We start from the raw sequence: 18765 nt of genomic DNA, 5'->3' as shown, positions 1-18765 counted from the left end.
CTCACAGATGCACTTCCCTAAGTTCAGGTTGCATGTTCAGGAGACCAAAAGAAGTTGGGCTCTTGTGCCTCCCAGACTTTTCCTTCTCTGGTCAGAAATCTGTGAAAGCAGCTGCTCACCAGCTTCCTCCCTGCTTGGAGTGCCCACCCTTCTCCTCAGCTCCTGCTTGGGCTGCAAACCTTGCCCACACTTGAGCCAATGCTCTGGGGGCTGGGCATCTGTAAGGTGATGCCAGCAGGCAAGAGAGAGCTCCAGTGGAGGAGAGCTTCATTTCCTAGCAAATGACAGCATTTCGGAAGGCTGAAATTCGGCTGCCCTTCAAAATCATTCAGCCCATAGCCTGCTGGTTACAACACTGAGCCTGTCTAACCAATTACCTTTAATATCCTGAGCAAGGCAGAACATAGAGGACTGAATATGGCCAATAGCTCACTCTGGGTGTAAGGTCACCAACGTGTGATTTAAATCCTACCTCCCTCCAAAAGGATTACCTGTTACTTACTCATAAAAAAAAAAAAAAAAAAAAAAAAATGCAGCAAAGCAGAGCCTGAGTGTTTCCCAGTGTAAATTCAGGCAAGCCCATGCATGTCCTGGCCTGCCACAAGCCTCCACCATGAGGTCCCCAGGAATCCCCTGAAAAAGCCAGTGCTGACCATCACCACATCCTGCACCATAAGAACCCCTTACACTATGGGGAACAAGAGGTCCCACTCCACTGGGTGGGAGAAGGACATTCTTCAGGAAGAATGGGTCTGATGTGTGAAATCAGATCACTCTCACGGCCTTGTAGGGAAGATGACACTCAGGTTCTCTTCCAGCCAAGCCCACTCTGGGCCAGCTATGCATCCTCAGGGGAAGGACAGAGGGAGTGGGTCTCTTCAACAGCTGTGAGGTCAGACCCCCCTGTACGAGACTGGGAGCATCCAGCAGCATAACTCAGGGGTGTCCTGAACTGAGTGCTTGGAGGACAGGATTTGGCTTTGTATCTTTAATAAGTGACATTTGTTTGACATTTATTTCTGATTACAAAAGTAATACATGCTCATTACAGAAAAACTGGAGAACACGGAGAAGCATGAGGAGGAAAACAAAAGTCCACCATAATCCCACCCTTCTGGGCCTTGTGTTTTATTTAGTCAAATCTTTCTTTTAGACTGTCAATATACTTATCAGAAATAAAAATATTGTTTTCTAACCTGCCCTTTTGTAACATTGCAAGAACCCTTTCCCCCATGATGATGGATGCTTCCACAACAGGGAATGTCTAAGATCCCTGTGTGTACCTGCCATAATTTGCTGGGACCCTTTGTTGACTATCGGTTTGACCATCTATCATTTTTTATATTATAAATAACACTGAAAGGGACATCTTCTATGTACAACTTCATGTACATCCCAGATTTTATCCTTAGAATACAATTTTGAAATCCAACCATGGGAATAGAGTGTTTGGCATTTCTTATTTTCAAGGTTTTTGTTGCATACTCTAATTTTAAACTGACTGACAAATCCACTTAGAATTGCTCAGTTAATGTCCTTGGCTTCCTGGAGACTGGAGGTGACTCTGTGTTCCAGGGTTTGGATGGAAATACTTCAGGGTACTCTTGGAGTCTTGTTGCTGTCATGAAGAGTGGGGTTTAATTAATGTGTGATGTCATCACCCAGGGCAGTCCCTTATCTCATAATTGACCTTCTCGAGTGTTCTTCTCTACTTGGTAGTACTGCAAAGCATTTAAGCATGGATTTGAAGGTTGAGAAGGCCTGGATTTGGATCTCTGCTTCTCTTATTATTTTGTGATCTTGGGCAAATTACTTCATCTCTTTTAGTTTCCTCTTAGACTTATTGTTTAGTGCTGTGACTACCCACTAAGCACAACCACCCAAATCCTGCCCCACATTTGAAGTTTATGCTGAATGCCTTATCTTATGATTGAGATCAAAGCTGAAGACTTTGGGTTGTATGCTATCAAGATATAAAAAAAATTTACTGTATCAGGATTTGCTGGGTATCAATAAGTGAAACAGTGATTGGGAGTCAAAGGGAGTTATAAAAACTAAGTACCTTAGAAATCAACTAGCCACACTCTCCCATACAGCTTTGCAATGTGAGAAGACAAGCTGGAGAGAGGTGAGCATCAGCCCTATTTGTGAATATCCATTATCAGTCCCTACACTCTAGCTTTTTTCTAATGGCCTTCTTCACCAGTATTACATACTCTCCAAAGCAACAGAAGGAAACAGGAAAGTAAATGGCACTTCCCATAGAACTTTTATCATAGAAGGATTTGTGATATTTGACCTGCCAAAGGTCTTATGGGAAATAGTGGGAAAGTGCGAACTATCCCCAGGGCAGGAGGAATGTAGCTATCATTGGCTAGAACTGGCTTGCTATGGGCCCTATCCTGCAACCAAGACAAGTTAAAATCCAAGGGAGCTGGGTTTCCAATAATAAAAGGTGGATATGAGCTAGAGATCTACTCCTGGGTATCTGTTGCCTCAACTTAATCACTGAGCACTACAGGTGTGTGTGTCCTGGGAATTCAAAAATGATGGGGTTCTTGAACTCTGTGAACAATCATAAATCCCTCTGAGAAAATGTTGAATCTATGTCCCTATATCTTTGTATTCTTTAAATACAAAGAAGTTGTTGCAAATATACAGGGGATTCATGAAAAACCCATCCTATAAATCCAAGATAAAAACACAATGCAAAGTTAGAACAAGAAGGAATTATCAGGTGCTGGGGTAGATTTAGCACAATTGGGCTCTCAGTTTTAAGCACATCGATTGCCTAAAAACAAAGGGGAAGCACATTTGTTTAATAATGGTTACTAACCACAAAACCAAAGCATTTGAATCCATCTTTAGAGACACATTTATTTCTAAACTTAAATTTAAGGAAAAAATGATCACATGGATCTTGACAGAATACATCCCAAAGTCTTCAGCTTTGATTTCTTTTGAGCATAAAAATACACTCTATGAAAATGAGAGAACACCCCTCCAATGATCTGATTAACTACTTTTCAAGAATAACTGGAGATTCATGGTGCCCATAACCCCTTCCCTCTGGTGAAGAAGAATCATGTGGCTCATCTTTGTTAAAAATCTCTTTCCTAAAGATGAAATAAGGTTAAATCAGAGATGGAGACAAACCATAAGAGACTCTTAACTCTAGGGAGCAAACTGAGGGTCACTGGAGGGGAGGTAGGTGGGGTGATGGGATAATTGTGTGATGTGCATTAAGGAGGGCATATGATATAATGAGCACTAGGTGTTATATGCAATTGGTGAATCACTAAGTTCTACCCCTGAAACTAATAATACACTCTATGTTAATTAAAATGAATTTAAATAAAAAATAAAACTAAAAAATAAAAGAATTGTATAAATCCATTTATACATATATCCCTATTTTATAAACAAATGCAAGAAAAATCAATCATGAAAAATGAAGACTCATTTATTAACTGAATCTGACCAGACAACTGTAAAATAAATAATTTGGAAAAAGAAATCCCTTTCCTAGAACCATGGGCTAGGGCATGCCTCAAGGGCCCATATACTCATCCATTCATCCATTCACAACTTTTTCCTAAAGGCTATTCTATTCCAGAAGTTGGATTAAGGCACTGGCCAACAGGAACTGATAGATTACAGATGAGAGAATGATATATGACCAGAAAAAAGCAAATTGATGCACTGTAACCATATTCACCTGTGAATATCTGTATGCCTGCATGTGGAAGTGAGTTCCTCCATCCTGTGTGTAACACTGTTGCCTTCATGCCAGGCAGAAGCTAGTTAGGGTCAGGGCCTAGGCTGTGTCTACCTTACCTACAGTTCTGACGATGCCGCTGGGTGTTCAGTAAGTACTTGCTAAGAGAGGGGTTCACATCTTCTCCTGTGCCATTAGGTCTTTCCCTAAACCTATGGATAGGTTAGACAGTACTGTCTGACCCCTTCTGGAGCCTGGCTCATAGCCCTTCCCTTAGTCCAAACCTGCTCCTCCTCGTGGAGCTAAAACTACATTTCTTTCCCAAGCCTCTCAGAGCCCCATGTGGCTCTCGGTTCACCAGCTGTGCTCATGCATCCAGCTCCCAGCTAGAAGCAAGAGAAAGGCAGCAAAGTGTGTCCTTCTTTTTCACTTTCAGCTTCAAAATAGAGTTTTAAAATAAATACTGAAAGAGGGGTACTTGGGTGGCCCAGTCAGGTAAGTATCTGACTATTGATTTCAGCTCAGGTCATGATCTCAAGGTTGTGAGATCGAGCCCCACATTGGGCTCCGAGCTCAACATGGAGCCTGCTTAAGATTCTTCCTCTCCCTTTCCTTCTGCCCTCCCCACTCTTTAAAAAAATTTTTTTAATTAAAATAAATATTGAAATTACCAACTTAAAATAACATAAGGTAAATACTGAACTCACTAAATTAATAAGATAAAAACCTGATTCTGTTAATGAAGTTCCTTGTTCCTATTTTAAAGGAAAAAGTCCAAATCCTTCATTTTGGGCACTCATACCATAGCTAAAATTCTGGAGAAACTTAGGAAAGAAAGGCACAATATTTAGTATAATTATTCCTAAAACCAAGCCTGTAGGAAGAACATCTTTGTGACATAGAGTGGTGTAAGAAGAGCTCAGCTAAGGGAACCGGAAAAAATGAGTTATGTCAGGAGATAGTCTGGTCCAGCAGGGACTGGTTTGGCTGCAGCCTGCACACGACAGCAGCTCACATCTACGGAGAGTCCTCCAAGACTCTGCAATCTGAGTGTTACACACCTAGTCTCATGGAGTCCTCAGGAGCAACCCTATGAGTCATTGTTATTATTCCCTTTCTACAAATGAGGAAATGGGAGACCAGAGGCTAACTTAAGTAGCTGTAGGTGATAGATCTGGGATTAAAATCCAAGTTTTGGAGTGCCTGGGTGGCTCAGTCGGTCAAGCATCCAATCTTGGTTTCAGCTCAGGTAGAGATCTCAGCTCGTGAAATCAAGCTCCATGTCAACAGGGAGTCTGCTTCAGATTCTCTTTCTCTCTCTCTCTCTCAATAAATAAATAAAATCTTTTAAAAAATCAAAGTCTCTCTGATTCCATCACTCAAGACCTTGCCGTATTTAACTACTCTATTATATTTAACTATATTTAACTATTGCTTTTTTAAAGCATAGGACCAGATCCTTTATTTCTATAGTCCATTCCCAATATAATGTGCTGGATCTACCACAAGGCATGTTGTGGTTGTGGTTATTAATGCTGTCATTGTACTTAATGAAAAAGATAAAAAAACAATCATTACTTTTGATAAAAACTAACGTGTTTATGACATTTTGTAAGTATAGTATTAATTGATTCAGCAACTCTTTGAGGTTGACATGTCCTGTTTTATAGATAGGCAAACCAAATTCAGAGAGTTTGATGACCTGTACATTTGTCAACCCATCAGCATTAGGCAGACCCAGCACTATCATGACCCTGAGAGTCACAACACCCCAAATGTTGTGCCCTAGGCATCTCGCTTTCCACACCCTAGGCTCTGCCCTGAGCCCAGCCTCTACCTAAATTCAATTCTCCTGGTTGTGCAGATTATATTGCTTTCGATCATCTTGTAAGATATTGGTGTTTCCTATCCACTGGAAAAGGTTGGCACAGTAAATTAACCATGAGTAAGGAAACTTGAACACAAATGCAGCCAGAATTCTAAGACTCTTGGTGAGATGCAGCTTATTCTTGGGCCCTTAGGCTGGAAGCTTCCTGGGGACACCACCTGTGAATCATTTATCTCTGTACCTCCAACTTTGGCCTTTGGCTTGATGCACAGTGGATACTGTGATATTGAATGAACAAATCAATAAACACTTCTGAGTTTGGAGTTCTTGATGATCTTCTTGTGCTTCTAGTGCTTCCTCTTTCAACTTGTTCTTGGCATTTAGAGAAGATAGAAAGAACTCCAGGGAACCTTGGTGAGCCCCAGATCAAGTAGGAGGTAAGAAGGTCTGTATGGTACAAGCTCCCGCTCCCAGCCTCGCTCTGACCTTCTTGTCTCCCTGCTTCTTGCTGACTCAGGTCCCTGACCCCAGAAGCTTCCCTCTGTCCCCTTGAGGATTTTTTACAGTTATAGGAAACCATTCACCTCCACTTCCCTATCCCAGATTATTCACTGGTATAACTGAGCCCTTTTCATCTGTAATCCAGGGAGTGACACCCCTTTGGAGAATGCTAAGATCCAATTTTATATAAAGAAGGGCTTCTTTTATTTCTTCCTTCTATTTTAGGGAGAAAGAGAAGCAAGATTGATCCCAGTTTTCAACATGGATTGAAAATGGAGTTTTGCCAATTTTCTATATTTTACCCTGTAGCTCTCTGCCGGCCAAGGTAGGAGAACAAGCAGCCTGTGTTCCTGGAGCATTTTTCTGAGAACAGGAAAATGTCAGTGATTTGGATAATTGAATGTCTGGATTAGAATTTACCTATGCCACATCTTTGAATAAAAAGGGTTTTGATTAAATAATATCAGCAAAGCAAACAGGATGATAAAGTAGAATTTCTGTCTGATTCAATGAAAAAACTATTTATATTGATAGTATACATAAGTAATGTTAATTGTGATCCAATTCAATCTCCTTATTAAAACATATCCCATAAGGCCCTCTACTAATCAGGAAACATTTATTAGTCAAGTTTGGGTATATAACTGGCTTTCTTGGGTTTTGTTAGTTTTGACGTTTCAGAGTTCAGTTTCCCTCTTGTCAGAGACTGTTCGCGTCTATGAGGTTTCACCAGGGTTTTACCTGGGGCAAGTTCTCATGGGAAGGGCCTGTCGGAGAGTTATTTGTCAGGACCAACCTTGGCCTGAGAAACGTGATGAAACTGCCTGGCTCTCTGGGTGTCAGGGGTGGGCACGCCATGGACTGTGAAAAGGGATGGAATGTAGACAGAAAGGTCTTTGGACAGAATTCCAACAGCAGATGAATCTCTACTCTGGTTTTGCAACCTTCGGTAGCATTGAGATCTTTCAGCATACTGCTTTATGCGATAAAATTTTGAAAAGAGGTGAAGAAATTGGACTGTCTTGCAATGATTCCAACTGTGCCCAAATATCTTGTAAACAAGAAGAGATTTCGAGTGCAGAATGACATCGCTTTCAGGGTCTTCCAGGGCAAGACGGTGCTGAAGGAAGTAGTTGACAAGGATCAGAGGGAGTCTGATGAGGGTCCTTCCCCTTCCTGGACCAAGGAGCACTGCCAACCATTTGTGGGCACCCTGACTCCCTTTACAAAATAAGCCAGGCCTTAGAGCTAGAAGGTTCTCCAGATGTTACATGGGCAACACCATTACAATTGGCTGAAATAGAAACATCTGCCTGACAAGACACCCCCATTCCTTGAAGAGACCAAAAGAAAGTTAGTCCTACCAGATGGTGACAACTCAAGTTTTCGAACACTTCAGCTAAAGGAATTTGTATTACTGCACTCTGCTTCCTCTGGCCTGGCTCTATGTGTTTACAGAGAAAACATCCACACATGACATCAAAATCAATTATACATCTTCATGCATCACAGATGGAATCTTACCATGGTTTTCCAAATAACTAGCTCTGAGTGCCTTGTGGACTCTTCTCTCCTCTCCTCCTCCCACCCCCTATATACACACATACACACATACACACACAGCTCCTCTTCCAAACCTTCCTGGACCATGCCCACCACAGTGGTCTCTTTCCACCTGAATTTCCCAGGAACTCATTATTCTCTCTGCCAGAGATTCTTCTCAAAAGTGGAAAGCTCTTGGGATCCCTGGGTGGCGCAGCGGTTTGGCGCCTGCCTTTGGCCCAGGGCACGATCCTGGAGACCCGGGATCGAATCCCACATCAGGCTCCCGGTGCATGGAGCCTGCTTCTCCCTCTGCCTGTGTCTCTGCCTCTCTCTCTCTCTCTCTCTCTCTCTGTGACTATCATAAATAAATAAAAATTTAAAAAAAAAAGTGGAAAGCTCTTAAGCAAGCACTTCACTATCTTTCACAATGTCTTCCACTGAACTGGCACTTAGTTCTGGCTTTCTGGTTGACTGAATAATTTCAGGGTAGTAAATATACACAGAGAAGCTACTCCTCCTTCTCTGTCATCTCTATGTGTACCCCCCTCCCATAAGTCTTCTAGACTCAGTGATCCCTGCCCGGTGAGTTGTGTGGTTGGGAATTAGAGGCATTCCTTCCCAGTTCCCTTGATGTAAACTAACGAGGTTGGGCTTCTAGTCTGTAAGAACCTTTTCCACTGTAACCTGACAGATTTATGTGATACATGACTTTTCAAAGAGTCACCCAGTTAGTTCCTCAGGCAGCAGCTTCATAATTTAATTTTCAAGGAAAGAAATTAAGCTTTTTTAGTCTCATTAGTCTTTGTGTCTTGTCTTTATCTTGATTATACAAGCTCCTTTCTGCCCCAGGAAAAATGTAAAATACTGTTCTCAGCATTATCTTGGGATCTAATAAGGATCACTCACCCCTGCTCTGACCCCTTCTGCAGGGATTCATCCTTGGCCCAGTAGGTAGCACCATATCTCCCCACCCAAGTCTTCTGCTCCTCTGTCCTCCCCTGATCTTCCACCAGCCCTGCTGGCCATACTGGCATCTGAGTAATGAAGGCTCTGAGTACTTTCCCTCCTGAACAGGCCCTGTTGCCTGCTCCCCTAGATTCTCTCAAGATCGTTGCCTTTCACTTGAAAGTTTTGTTGTTGTTGCTATTTGTTTGTTTGTTTGTGTTGCCACTTTCCTCTGTATGACTTTCAGGTTGAGATGACCACAGGGGCTTTCCAGGCCTCTATGTTCCACTCACCTACAACCCAAACAACCAGATGTGAATTGTATTTGCATCTTCCCTCCCCAATAAAGTTTCTTTCCACGTGAGAGCCAGAAAGTCAGCAGGAGAGTTGGCTAGAACCCCATCAATCTAGCCAAGACGCCTAGAAGCCTCCAGAGGGGCACAACACCTGCCCAGACACACCTGCCGGGCTCCTACCCCAGGCCATCGAAATGCTCCCATGAGTGGTCACAGCCCTCTTGTGCTATCAAATCCAGTATGAAGAGTATATACCACGCTTCCTGGAATATAGCTCTCAGAAAGTCGAAAATATATTGCGATCATGTGGCAGTCCCCATGCACTGGGAACTGGCACATAGCTGTGAGTAGCAAATTTTGTTGAAAAAATGAATGAATGAGTAGCAATGTTGGCCATGCTCCTTCCTCCACATACAGATTTCTCATTTCCTCTACCTTACAAGCCCTTCAAACTCATGCCCTATATACCATGACTAGCTTCTTGTCCTCCTCCCCTCCTACCACCAACCTATTCTCACTGCCTACTATAATAATATTTGTGAACTACAAGTTACCCCTCTGGGGTTTAAGCTAAGCAATACCAAGTCTTTTGCCTTTCTTCACAAAACTTGCCTTTTGACCATTATCTTCCTTCTACTTGGACTCTCTCCAAATGGTCCGCCTCCCTTCTGAGTTGTAAAGCTGAGAAAGAGGTTAGGTTTATGAAGCCAAACCATTAGGTTTTATCTATTCAGATGGGAGCCTTGGAGAGTTTGGTTTCCAGCTCTCAGAGGGTATAATAAGTTTCAATTAGCCAGAATGACAAAATTACCCCAAAAGCAGCCACTTCTTCTATGCACTGGCCATCACTGCAGTGAGGTGTGAACACTGCCCATCATCTTATGAGCGATCAGAGGAGGTCTGTGACACCCTGAGACTGTCTTTACAATCAAGGTGGGAATTAACTGGCAAGAGCATGATGATCCAGGATACCATTGTGGTCTCGGCACTTCCACTGGGAGGCTTATCATCCTCTTCTGTTTACCAAGGTCTTTTAAAAATTATTATTATTATTAAACACCTAGGATTGTGGGGTTCATGAGCTGCATGATAGGAAGGCTTAAGCTCAAGTTGTCTAAGTTGCTTTTGGAAGAGGATCAAAACCCAAGCTGAAGCTCCTTCCCGCCTGACTCACAAGGCCATTGTTATTATATTTAGCTTTGGATAAACTTTCCTATGGAAGGTGATTGCTCACAGCAGTTCATTTTAAACGTGCAGGCTTAGATCTGGCTTCATGTGTGAGCGCAGGCCTGTCATCGTACATTCCAGGTCACTCTCCGAAATGAATTTGTCTTTCCTCAATGTTTCTCAGAGCCGGGGAGCAGACATTCCTTCGGCTCTGCATTAATCCAATTACTAAACACCTGCAGACGTGTAATAACAGTTTGGGTGCCAAGAGCCTTAGAAATGGTTTTAGAGCCGAATGTAATCTGCTGTCCTGCTATCAGGAGTCACGTTACACACCTGCCAAGATCCAAGCCAAAAACATAACACTCACGGTTCTTACTCCAGGCAGGAATGTTCGGTGCACATTAAGGAGACAAAGTGACAGGCATTTTAACTTGACTGCCACGGAGCCCATTAAACATCTTGAACTTCTTAGTAATTATATTCAAAGTCATTTTAGTACTAAAATATTTATAAGAAATGTATGACAAAACAGGATTTTTCTTCCAGGGATGGTTACAGCAAAGCCTTCCCCCATCAAATAGAATTCAGTGAGCATGATGAGTCAGGCTGATCCTCTGTGCTTCAGAGGATGTCAGAGGTGGCTTCTTATAGATCATCCCCAAGATGCCCGTGGCCACAAGGATGCCTGAAATGAGACAATAATCCCATCCCACACATGCACTCTACCTCACTGCAAAGCTTCCAAATAATTTAGATATTCAGAGACCAAAGAGCCCTGGTGTTCCCAAAGATCCTGAGCTCAAGCCTAAAACCAGGGACACTTGGAAAGCCACACCAACACTGTTCTCCAAACACAGTCACCTCCAAAGGAAATGCAAGAAGACTTTGGAGAATTCTTTCAGAACAAATCACATAAGCCTTGATTGAGAAGTAATTGCTCATTTTGCTCTTTTGAGCCAATTTTGAGGAAATTCTATTGCTGCCTATGGGAAGAGTTAAATAAACATTCACAGACAGCCCTTAAGTTCTGTTTCTCACAAGACACAAATTTCTCTACAAGCAGAGCTTCCATATTATCTAATTGTCACCAACCTGAGCTCTTAAAGGATGAGGACAGTATCTCCCTGTGTCTGTGCCCCCAGGACTTTGTGGGGCCTCAAATACAGTGGGCCCTTAGGAGATGTCTGCCAAGTGAATTCTCAAGTCAAGGGTCACTTCCTGTGACACACCATCCTGGGCTGAGCACACATCCAACTGACTGTGAGGATATCCTTTCCCTCCCCTTGGTCACTTAGTCTACATAACAACAATAACAACAACCAACAATGCTGGAAACATGAGTGGCCAGGACATAAGAGAGTAGTAACTGTCCTGGGGAAGGAGGCATAAAAGCGTGTATCCTTTACACAGTCTCCCTGAGCTACCCACCCTTGCCTTTGAACAAACCTCACCCTGAACCAAGATTTCCAAGGCCCCTCAGACAGCCTGCCACTTTCCATAGCAGAGCACTCAGAGTCCATACCCCTTGGCAGGCTCTCCAGCAGCAGTAAAACATGACATGGGATTGGTCTCTGCATGGGTGTGAGACTTGCTCTTCCAAGGGCAGGAAGTGGCATCATGTTTCCCCCCTCCATTAGGTTTTCTCCCACTTGGTACCCCAGGTCCAGGTGCTCACCAAATAGAACAGTTTAGCATTTACTCTCCTTGGATTTTCTTTCTGAAAAAAAAAAAAAGTGCATAGCTTAGAGGCCACAGCTAACTTGGTTTCCAGCTGTAGTCCAAGTACTTGCTGACCAAAGTGTGGCCCAGGGACCAGCAGCCTTGGCATCACCTGGGAGCTTGTTAAAAGTCCAGAACCTGAAGCCCCATTACTAACCCCCTGAGAAAGCACCTGCATTTTAGCAAGATCCTCAGGAGATTCAAACTGATAGAAGACTGGGGAGTCTAGTTAAGGTATAACCCCCTCTTTTTGCAACACAACCACTGCAGAACCTTAAGATTTCTCTATTTCTGGAAGAGGAGGTCTCAAAGCAGAGTGAGTTGTGTGTGCAATGCATTCCCTGTAATGGGGAAACACGCTGATGATCCAAGATGCCTGAGCGGAAGAGAAGAGAAGGCAAACAACAGCATCACCATGTGCCTGAGAGGACGATGCTCAGTGTCCAGAAAGAGTGAGCACGGAGCCAGAGCCAAGGCGGCCAGAAGCTGGCTTCAGAGCAGCATTCCCGGGCTGGGGCTCCATCTGCCAGCCCCTCCCGCGCAGCCCTGCGTTCCCAGCCCACATGTAACCTTCAGCCCCAGCCCAGAGCAGTCAGCGTGACAGTAATAATAGTAGTCACAAGAAAATGCAACCTCGATCATGCTAACAACTTCTGAAAAGTAAAATGCTCGGGATATGATTTCAATTAAAACTCACATTGTCTGACTTGTCTCTTTGCATAGCAAAAGTTCACCTCCTCTTGCCCTCTTACCCCCTCTTTCCAAAACTAAGGCAGACAAGAGGAGCTGTGGCAATGCTTGCTCTCACCTTGAGGTGCAAGGCTCTGCGTTCCCCGCATCACTTCTCCATGCTCTGGTCTGCTGGTCCCCCACTGCAAAAAAGAAAAAAGGAAAAAAGGTCTTCATGCTCATCTCGCCTCAAACAAATCCCAAGGATTGTGAGTAGAACCCAAGTCCTCTCCCTCCCTCTCTCCTCTTTCTCTCTCCTCTTTCTGTCTTTCCCTCCTTCCTTTCCTCTCTCTTTCTCTCTCTCTCTCTCTGTTTATTCATAAAGCATTCTGAACTTAAAAGGAAACTGTTTTTGCACAAATGGAAAAAGCCTAAATCCTTTGCCAGGGCTTGTCTCCTGCATCAGTTCTGATCACCTAGCAGGTGAGTGCAGACACTGAGGTGGGGATGGGGAAACACTGATCTAAGTCAGTCAATCCTGGCACATAATTTCCCCAAGGAATCAGAACTGCTGTCCTGCTAGGGATCTCTAATGCCTCCTTTCAACAAGATGCTAAGCAGAATACAACAAATAAGGCTGGCATCAAAGCCATTCGGTTATGTATAAACAGTCAAACTTACGCTTCCTAAGAAATTTCTGAACTAATGCAGCAAATATTTGTTGAGTGTTTGACCCTCTTTCTGGATCTTCTTCCCACCTTTTCTTACCCGAGTAATGCCTGTTCACAATGCTTTAAAATTAGCTCAAATGTTATCTATACCTAAACTTTTCCAAATCTCTCCACATTTCCCAAATGCTCTCCCATTCTGCTTGGGGCAAGTCTCCTCCTTTGATGGGGGTTTTCAGGAAAAACAAAATTAGCAATTGTTGCTCAGATGGTATCCGTCTATTACTTTGGTGGGGAATTAACTGTGACTTTGAAATTCAAATGAAGTAATTTCTGTAATAATATCATATATATGTTCCTGATAAACCTCACATTTTGTAAAACCACATATTAAAAGCAGCAGGCCTTGGGGGAGAAAAAGGTTAAGGGCAGACCACTCAAAACATCTGAAATTTTAACCAGAACACTAACAAAAATAGTAACAATTAGTAATACAAATAATAGAATAGTGAAATCACCACTGGCATTTGCTCCTAGCATCAAAACCACTTCATCCTTTGCATCTTTAATTCCTTTAATTTAATTTCTAATTGAATTCCTTTCATTCCTGTTTTTGAGACATAGGTCCCCAGGGGTATTTATATCTATGAGAGATCAGCTTCACCAAAATGCAATTTATGATCCAAGGTGTAAACCTTCTTCATCCATTGATTTTTTTTTTTAACACTAGGGGAAATGTATTTGCAGCTTTCTCATTTGCAAGGAGAGCTTTCCCAAATATTTTAAAACAGAAGAAAGTGCACTGGTACTAAAAGTCATCATATAGGCCACTTCTTGCTCTAAAGTAAACCATTATGAAGGATTTTCAGCTTCTTTTTTGAGGTCATCCATCACAAAGGCATTCTTTTTTACTTGAGAACAAGTTTGCTTTCCTTTGTTTGAACATTAAAACATTACAAATTACCATTATACTGATGCCACTTTGCTTATTGAAGAAACACATTATAGCAGAATGGACTGTATAGATATTTGCAACTAAGACTATATGAATGTTTCAAGTATCAGTCATGTGGTGGACAGAATATTGTCCCTTAAACAGCAAAAGGGCCTTGACTTTGCAGACGTGATTAGGGATATTAAGAGGGAGGGAGGCGGGTGAGGGATGGGCTAGATGGGCGGTAGGTATCAGGAGGGCACTTGTGACCAGCACTGGGTGTTATACGTTAAGTGATGAATCACTGAATTCTACTGAAAGCAATATCTCACTGTATGTTAGTTAACTAGAATTTAAAAAAAAAATTTGAAGGAAAGAAAAAGATGGGAAGATTCTCTTGGATTATCTAGCTGGGTTTAACATAAACACAAGGGTCCTTAGAAGAGAGAGACAGGAGGAGTGCCAGAGTCTGAGTCAGATATATGACAGCAGCTGCCTCTGGAGTGGTGTGGGGCCATAAACCAAGGGACACAGGCAGCTCTAGCAGCTGCAAAAGCCCAAGAAACAGATTCTTCTCTAGGGCCTCCAAGGGAACACGGCTCTGCTGATCCACTTTAGACTTCTGACCTCCAGAACCATAAGAGAATAAATTTGTGGTGTTTTAAGCCACTACAGTCCTGGTAATCTGTCACAGCACTGATAGGAAACTAGTACAAATGGTCAAACCAGCACAGTAAGGTCAACATGTGTCATTATGACTTCATCCGTCTCCTTCACCATGACCACCTCCCCAATTGTTCAACTGGGGAGCCATGATAAAACTTTTACTGTGGGCAGACCACATCAAGAGTTTTGCCACTATTGTTTCATAGCAGATGCTCATTGACCCAAAGATTGAGACAATAAAGTGATGAAAATAATCAAACAGGTCTTTGTTAAATATTTGACATAACCTGAATAATTATACTTACTTTATGAAGCCCCTAAGTTAAATAACTCCTCAGGGGAGTGCACTGAGTAATATTTAGACCAAGGAAGCTCATCCAGCTATTGACTTCAAGGTCTTGGAATTAATTCTGTATGTAATAGGTGTAAGGGGCTTGAACTCTAGCCATTTCAGTCTAGGAGAACTACTTCTTACCCTTGCAAAAGTGCATTGCTATGCCCAAGAAGACTGCAAAGCAGGCACAAGCTGCAGGTTCATCCCTAGCCTTAGTTAGCAAGAAGACCACATGTCGTCAGCCAGAAGCAGGGTCAGGGACCCAACCTCACCTCCTTACACCAAGCTAAGCCTTTTCTCCCCAGGAATAGAAGCAAGCAGCTTGCAGAAGTATGTAAAATGCAACACACACCACAAAATACCATTCTCAGACCAACTCCACCAACTTTCTGTTGAATTTCATTTCAATGAACAAAGAGAAGAGATGGTAAGAGGCCTTCCACATCTCCTCTAGTGATTCTGCCTGAGGTGAGAGGGCACAGTATACTCCTGCCCCCAGGAGTATTTTGGGGTGGAACTCCCTCTGCTATCACTATCACTCTTTCCAGTTAAAGCATCAGGCTCACAGCATTGCCTTTCAAGATGGGACAGAAAAGCCTCAATGCTTCATTTCTCCTGTGCTTATTCCATACATTTCCAGATCAAAAATAGACTTCATGAAGTGATGTAATCAATAAGCATTCCACAAACACACAAAGCAGCCCTGGGGTTTTATGCAAAGTCCAAATAGAAACGTGATTTGGGCTGATTTGATAGATCTGCTTTCTGGTTGGCAGAGCTCAAAATACATATCCTGTTCCCATATCACCCCAATTTCTTACTATCCTTGCTCCCCTCTCACTTCCTAATACTTTCAGATTAGTCTAAGAGGGAACTTCAATTCTTTCCTCAAAGGTAGGAAAAGTGAGTTCTTTTTTCCTGGGACTCAGAAGCTCCCACTCATGTCACCAATTCACTAGGTCACACAGTGTTACATTGCGGCTCCCTGAAGAACATAGAATGTGGTGTGGTGGACTATCTGCAAAGGCGGTGCTTAATATCCCTTCCCATTCATGCAAGCCCACACCACTCCCCCTATGAAAAAGTAGAGTCTGCTTCTTCTCTAAATGCCAGGGTGCCCTGTGACTTGGTTTGGCCCATACTTTAGCTGGCCAGGCAGCTTCCACCTTGCATTTCTTGAAGGACAGCCTCCCTATGAAGATGCTCAGGCTGACAGGTGAATGGTAAGACAGCAAATGGAGAAAAAATAGTTGTCTGGAGGACAATTAAGGTTCCCAGCCCAAACCACCTGATACAGAAAGAGACAACTCCACCAAACCCCACCCACACCAAAGAGCAAATAAATGATGGTGGTTGATTAGCTATTACACTGAGGGGTGATTTATTATGTTGCAACAGAAAAGTGAAACAGGAAATCTGGAGTGAGTGAGGGCTAAAATCCCTTCTTGTCCTAAAATCCTTTGTTTTTCATTTCAAAACAAAGTACTCATCTGAAAGTGCCAGAACTAAGATGTGATTAGTTGAGAGGACATTATTTCAAGAGGCATCCCCTTACCTCCACCCCAGACAGACTCTACAATTCTCACACTTGGCCATAATGGAGTTCAAAGGCTGAGCCAGTTTCCAAGCTTTGGCCCTTGGCATCTTAGCAGGGCAAGGAGATGGGTATCCTAAGCCTAGATGCCCAGAGCCCCTGACAGGGAAGAGAAGAAAGGAATAAAACTATTACAGAAAAATTGGGTGGGTAACTGAACAAGGATTATGCTATAATAACAATGAGGATTGGATTTCATAAAATCCTCAGTTCATAAGTTCATGGCTGGAAACAAGGTCCCCTCTGGAGCACTGAGTTCAGCAGTCTTGAAAAAGCCAGCACAACATTTACATCTCTGCTTTCTCCGCTCTGGTAGGAAGACCTGGTTTGTAACCACAGCCCAGGCTGACAATTGAGAAAACACAAAACGTGGCCCAGTGATGTGGAAAAGTAGCTGCCCACCAGGTGTGACTTAGAAATGCCATCCAAAGAAAGGAAGCAGAGAGTGCGAGCTATCCTAGGTGCTTAGAATAGAGGGGAAAAGGGGGGAAGCAGATCATGGGGAAAAATAAAAACAAAATGAGCCTTACAAAAAGAGGGCATAAGGGCGTTCCAGAAAACAACCCCCAGCACACGTTTATATCCCATGATTCCAGCGTTTAATGATGTCAGAGGTTGTTTCATAGGTTACCTGGCAGAGGTGGAGAGCCTGGGATTTGGATAATAACAACCACATTGCTCAGCTTCTCCTCACCAGACGGGCAGAGCCTAGCCGCCAAGGAGTCCCCTGGGAGCAGCCTCTGCTCTGAGAGGCAAATGAGCACCCCACCGTCACTCGGATCTGCAACTGAGCACATGATCTCAGTGTGTAGTGGAGGCCCTGGTTCCTGCTTCAGGATAAACTCACAGAACAGGACAAAAGCCCAGAACTGAGAATGCACCAGGAGACTCAGGCAGGAGACTTTGTTTGCTGTATGAACTGGGACAAAGCCTTTCCCTTCTCTGGGTCTCCATTCTCTCTCTGTAAGATGAGATAGTTGGACAAAACGATGTCTTTGAAAAAAAAGAAGATGATGATGATGAGCAGCAGAGGCTCTGCACTGACCAGGGAGCCTACTGTGGGGCTCGATCCAAGGACCCTGGGAACATGACCTGAACCAAAGGCAGATGCTTAGCCAACTGAGCCACCTGGGTGTGTCCAGAATAATGTCTTAAGAACTTTCTTAACTCTACAGTTCAATTTTTAAAAATCATTTCCTATATTTCTCTCTTTCTGAAAACTAACATGAATTTGCCTGCAGTAAATTTCTATTCACTCCCTGAGTGGCCGGTGGGGAGGTGGGGGGCGGGGTGTGCTCATCTCCCTTGATTCCCTTGTTGTGAAAATTCGAACAACACAGAGTACAAAATGCCTGTCCTCCAAGGCAAAGCTGTGATAATCTAAATACAGAGGTTAGGCATTCACAGAGGGCTTCATCTAATGACTAGATGCTATATTAGTTATTTTTTTTATTAAAGCTTTTTGGTCAGACACTGTAGCCAGAACACTTTCTGTTTGGGGCCCAGGAGGTATTTTTTATCGAGAGGTTCTTTGTGGTAGATATAAAGGAATAATTCAATGTTATAAACATCCTAGAAACACTTGAAAAGAAGGAACCTTCTCTATAAGGACACAAAGTAGATCAAGGGGATCCCTGGATGGCTCAGTGGTTTAGTGCCTGCCTTTGGCCCAGGGTGTGGTCCTGGAGTCTCAGGATCGAGTCCCACATCAGGTCCCTGCATGGAGCCTGCATCTCTCTCTGCCTGTGTCTCTGCCTCTGTCTCTCTCTCTCTCTCTCTCTCTCTGTCTCTCTCTCTCTCTCTGTGTGTATCTCATGAATAAATAAATAAAATCTTTAAAAAAACAAAAACAGAAAAACAAAGTAGATCAATAATGTAGAAATTCAACCTTTTTATTTTGTCCAGATTTCTTGGTTCTTCTTGTGTCCATTTCTTTCAGGTTTTATATTGCCTACTTAAACTATTATTACACACTGATGGTGCTATGTTGACATCTAGTACTGTTGTTTTCCCTCAGATTTCTAAGTTTTAGCGGTACCTAAAACTGCTAACATAGTGGATGCTATGTATTTGTAACAAAACGTTCATTATGGATTGACTCTTTGACCAACAGAAGATGACCTTTTGAGGGCCCCTCAATGCTTTTTGTCTTAATTTCTACTTTATCTGATAGCAGTG

At 43.0% G+C, this 18765-nt stretch overlaps 1 protein-coding gene across 28 annotated transcripts in view; it reads right to left on the bottom strand.

Annotated features, from left to right (window-relative positions):
- The window catches only part of LOC144281191 (uncharacterized), a 388757-nt gene that overhangs the window by 283803 nt on the left and 86189 nt on the right, over positions 1-18765 (bottom strand). For 15 of the 28 annotated variants that reach the window (XR_013349680.1, XR_013349673.1, XR_013349684.1 and 12 more), the window contains 2 exons: positions 12531-12594; positions 11679-11720 (listed from right to left, as the gene is read on the bottom strand). Coding sequence is in view for 3 of the 28 variants with exons in the window: in XM_077844038.1 (XP_077700164.1) it covers positions 12531-12594 (64 nt within the window). In the remaining 25 variants the exon portion in view is untranslated. Of the gene's footprint in view, positions 1-9137; positions 10689-11678; positions 11721-12530; positions 12595-18765 lie in introns of those variants that run through there. The other 13 variants (XR_013349696.1, XR_013349679.1, XR_013349697.1 and 10 more) reach the window with 2 other exon arrangements.

This window comes from Canis aureus, chromosome 12 (genome assembly GCF_053574225.1).
Source record: "Canis aureus isolate CA01 chromosome 12, VMU_Caureus_v.1.0, whole genome shotgun sequence".
Taxonomy (NCBI): Eukaryota; Metazoa; Chordata; class Mammalia; order Carnivora; family Canidae; genus Canis; species Canis aureus.
This window is presented reverse-complemented; position numbering and strand designations above follow the sequence as displayed.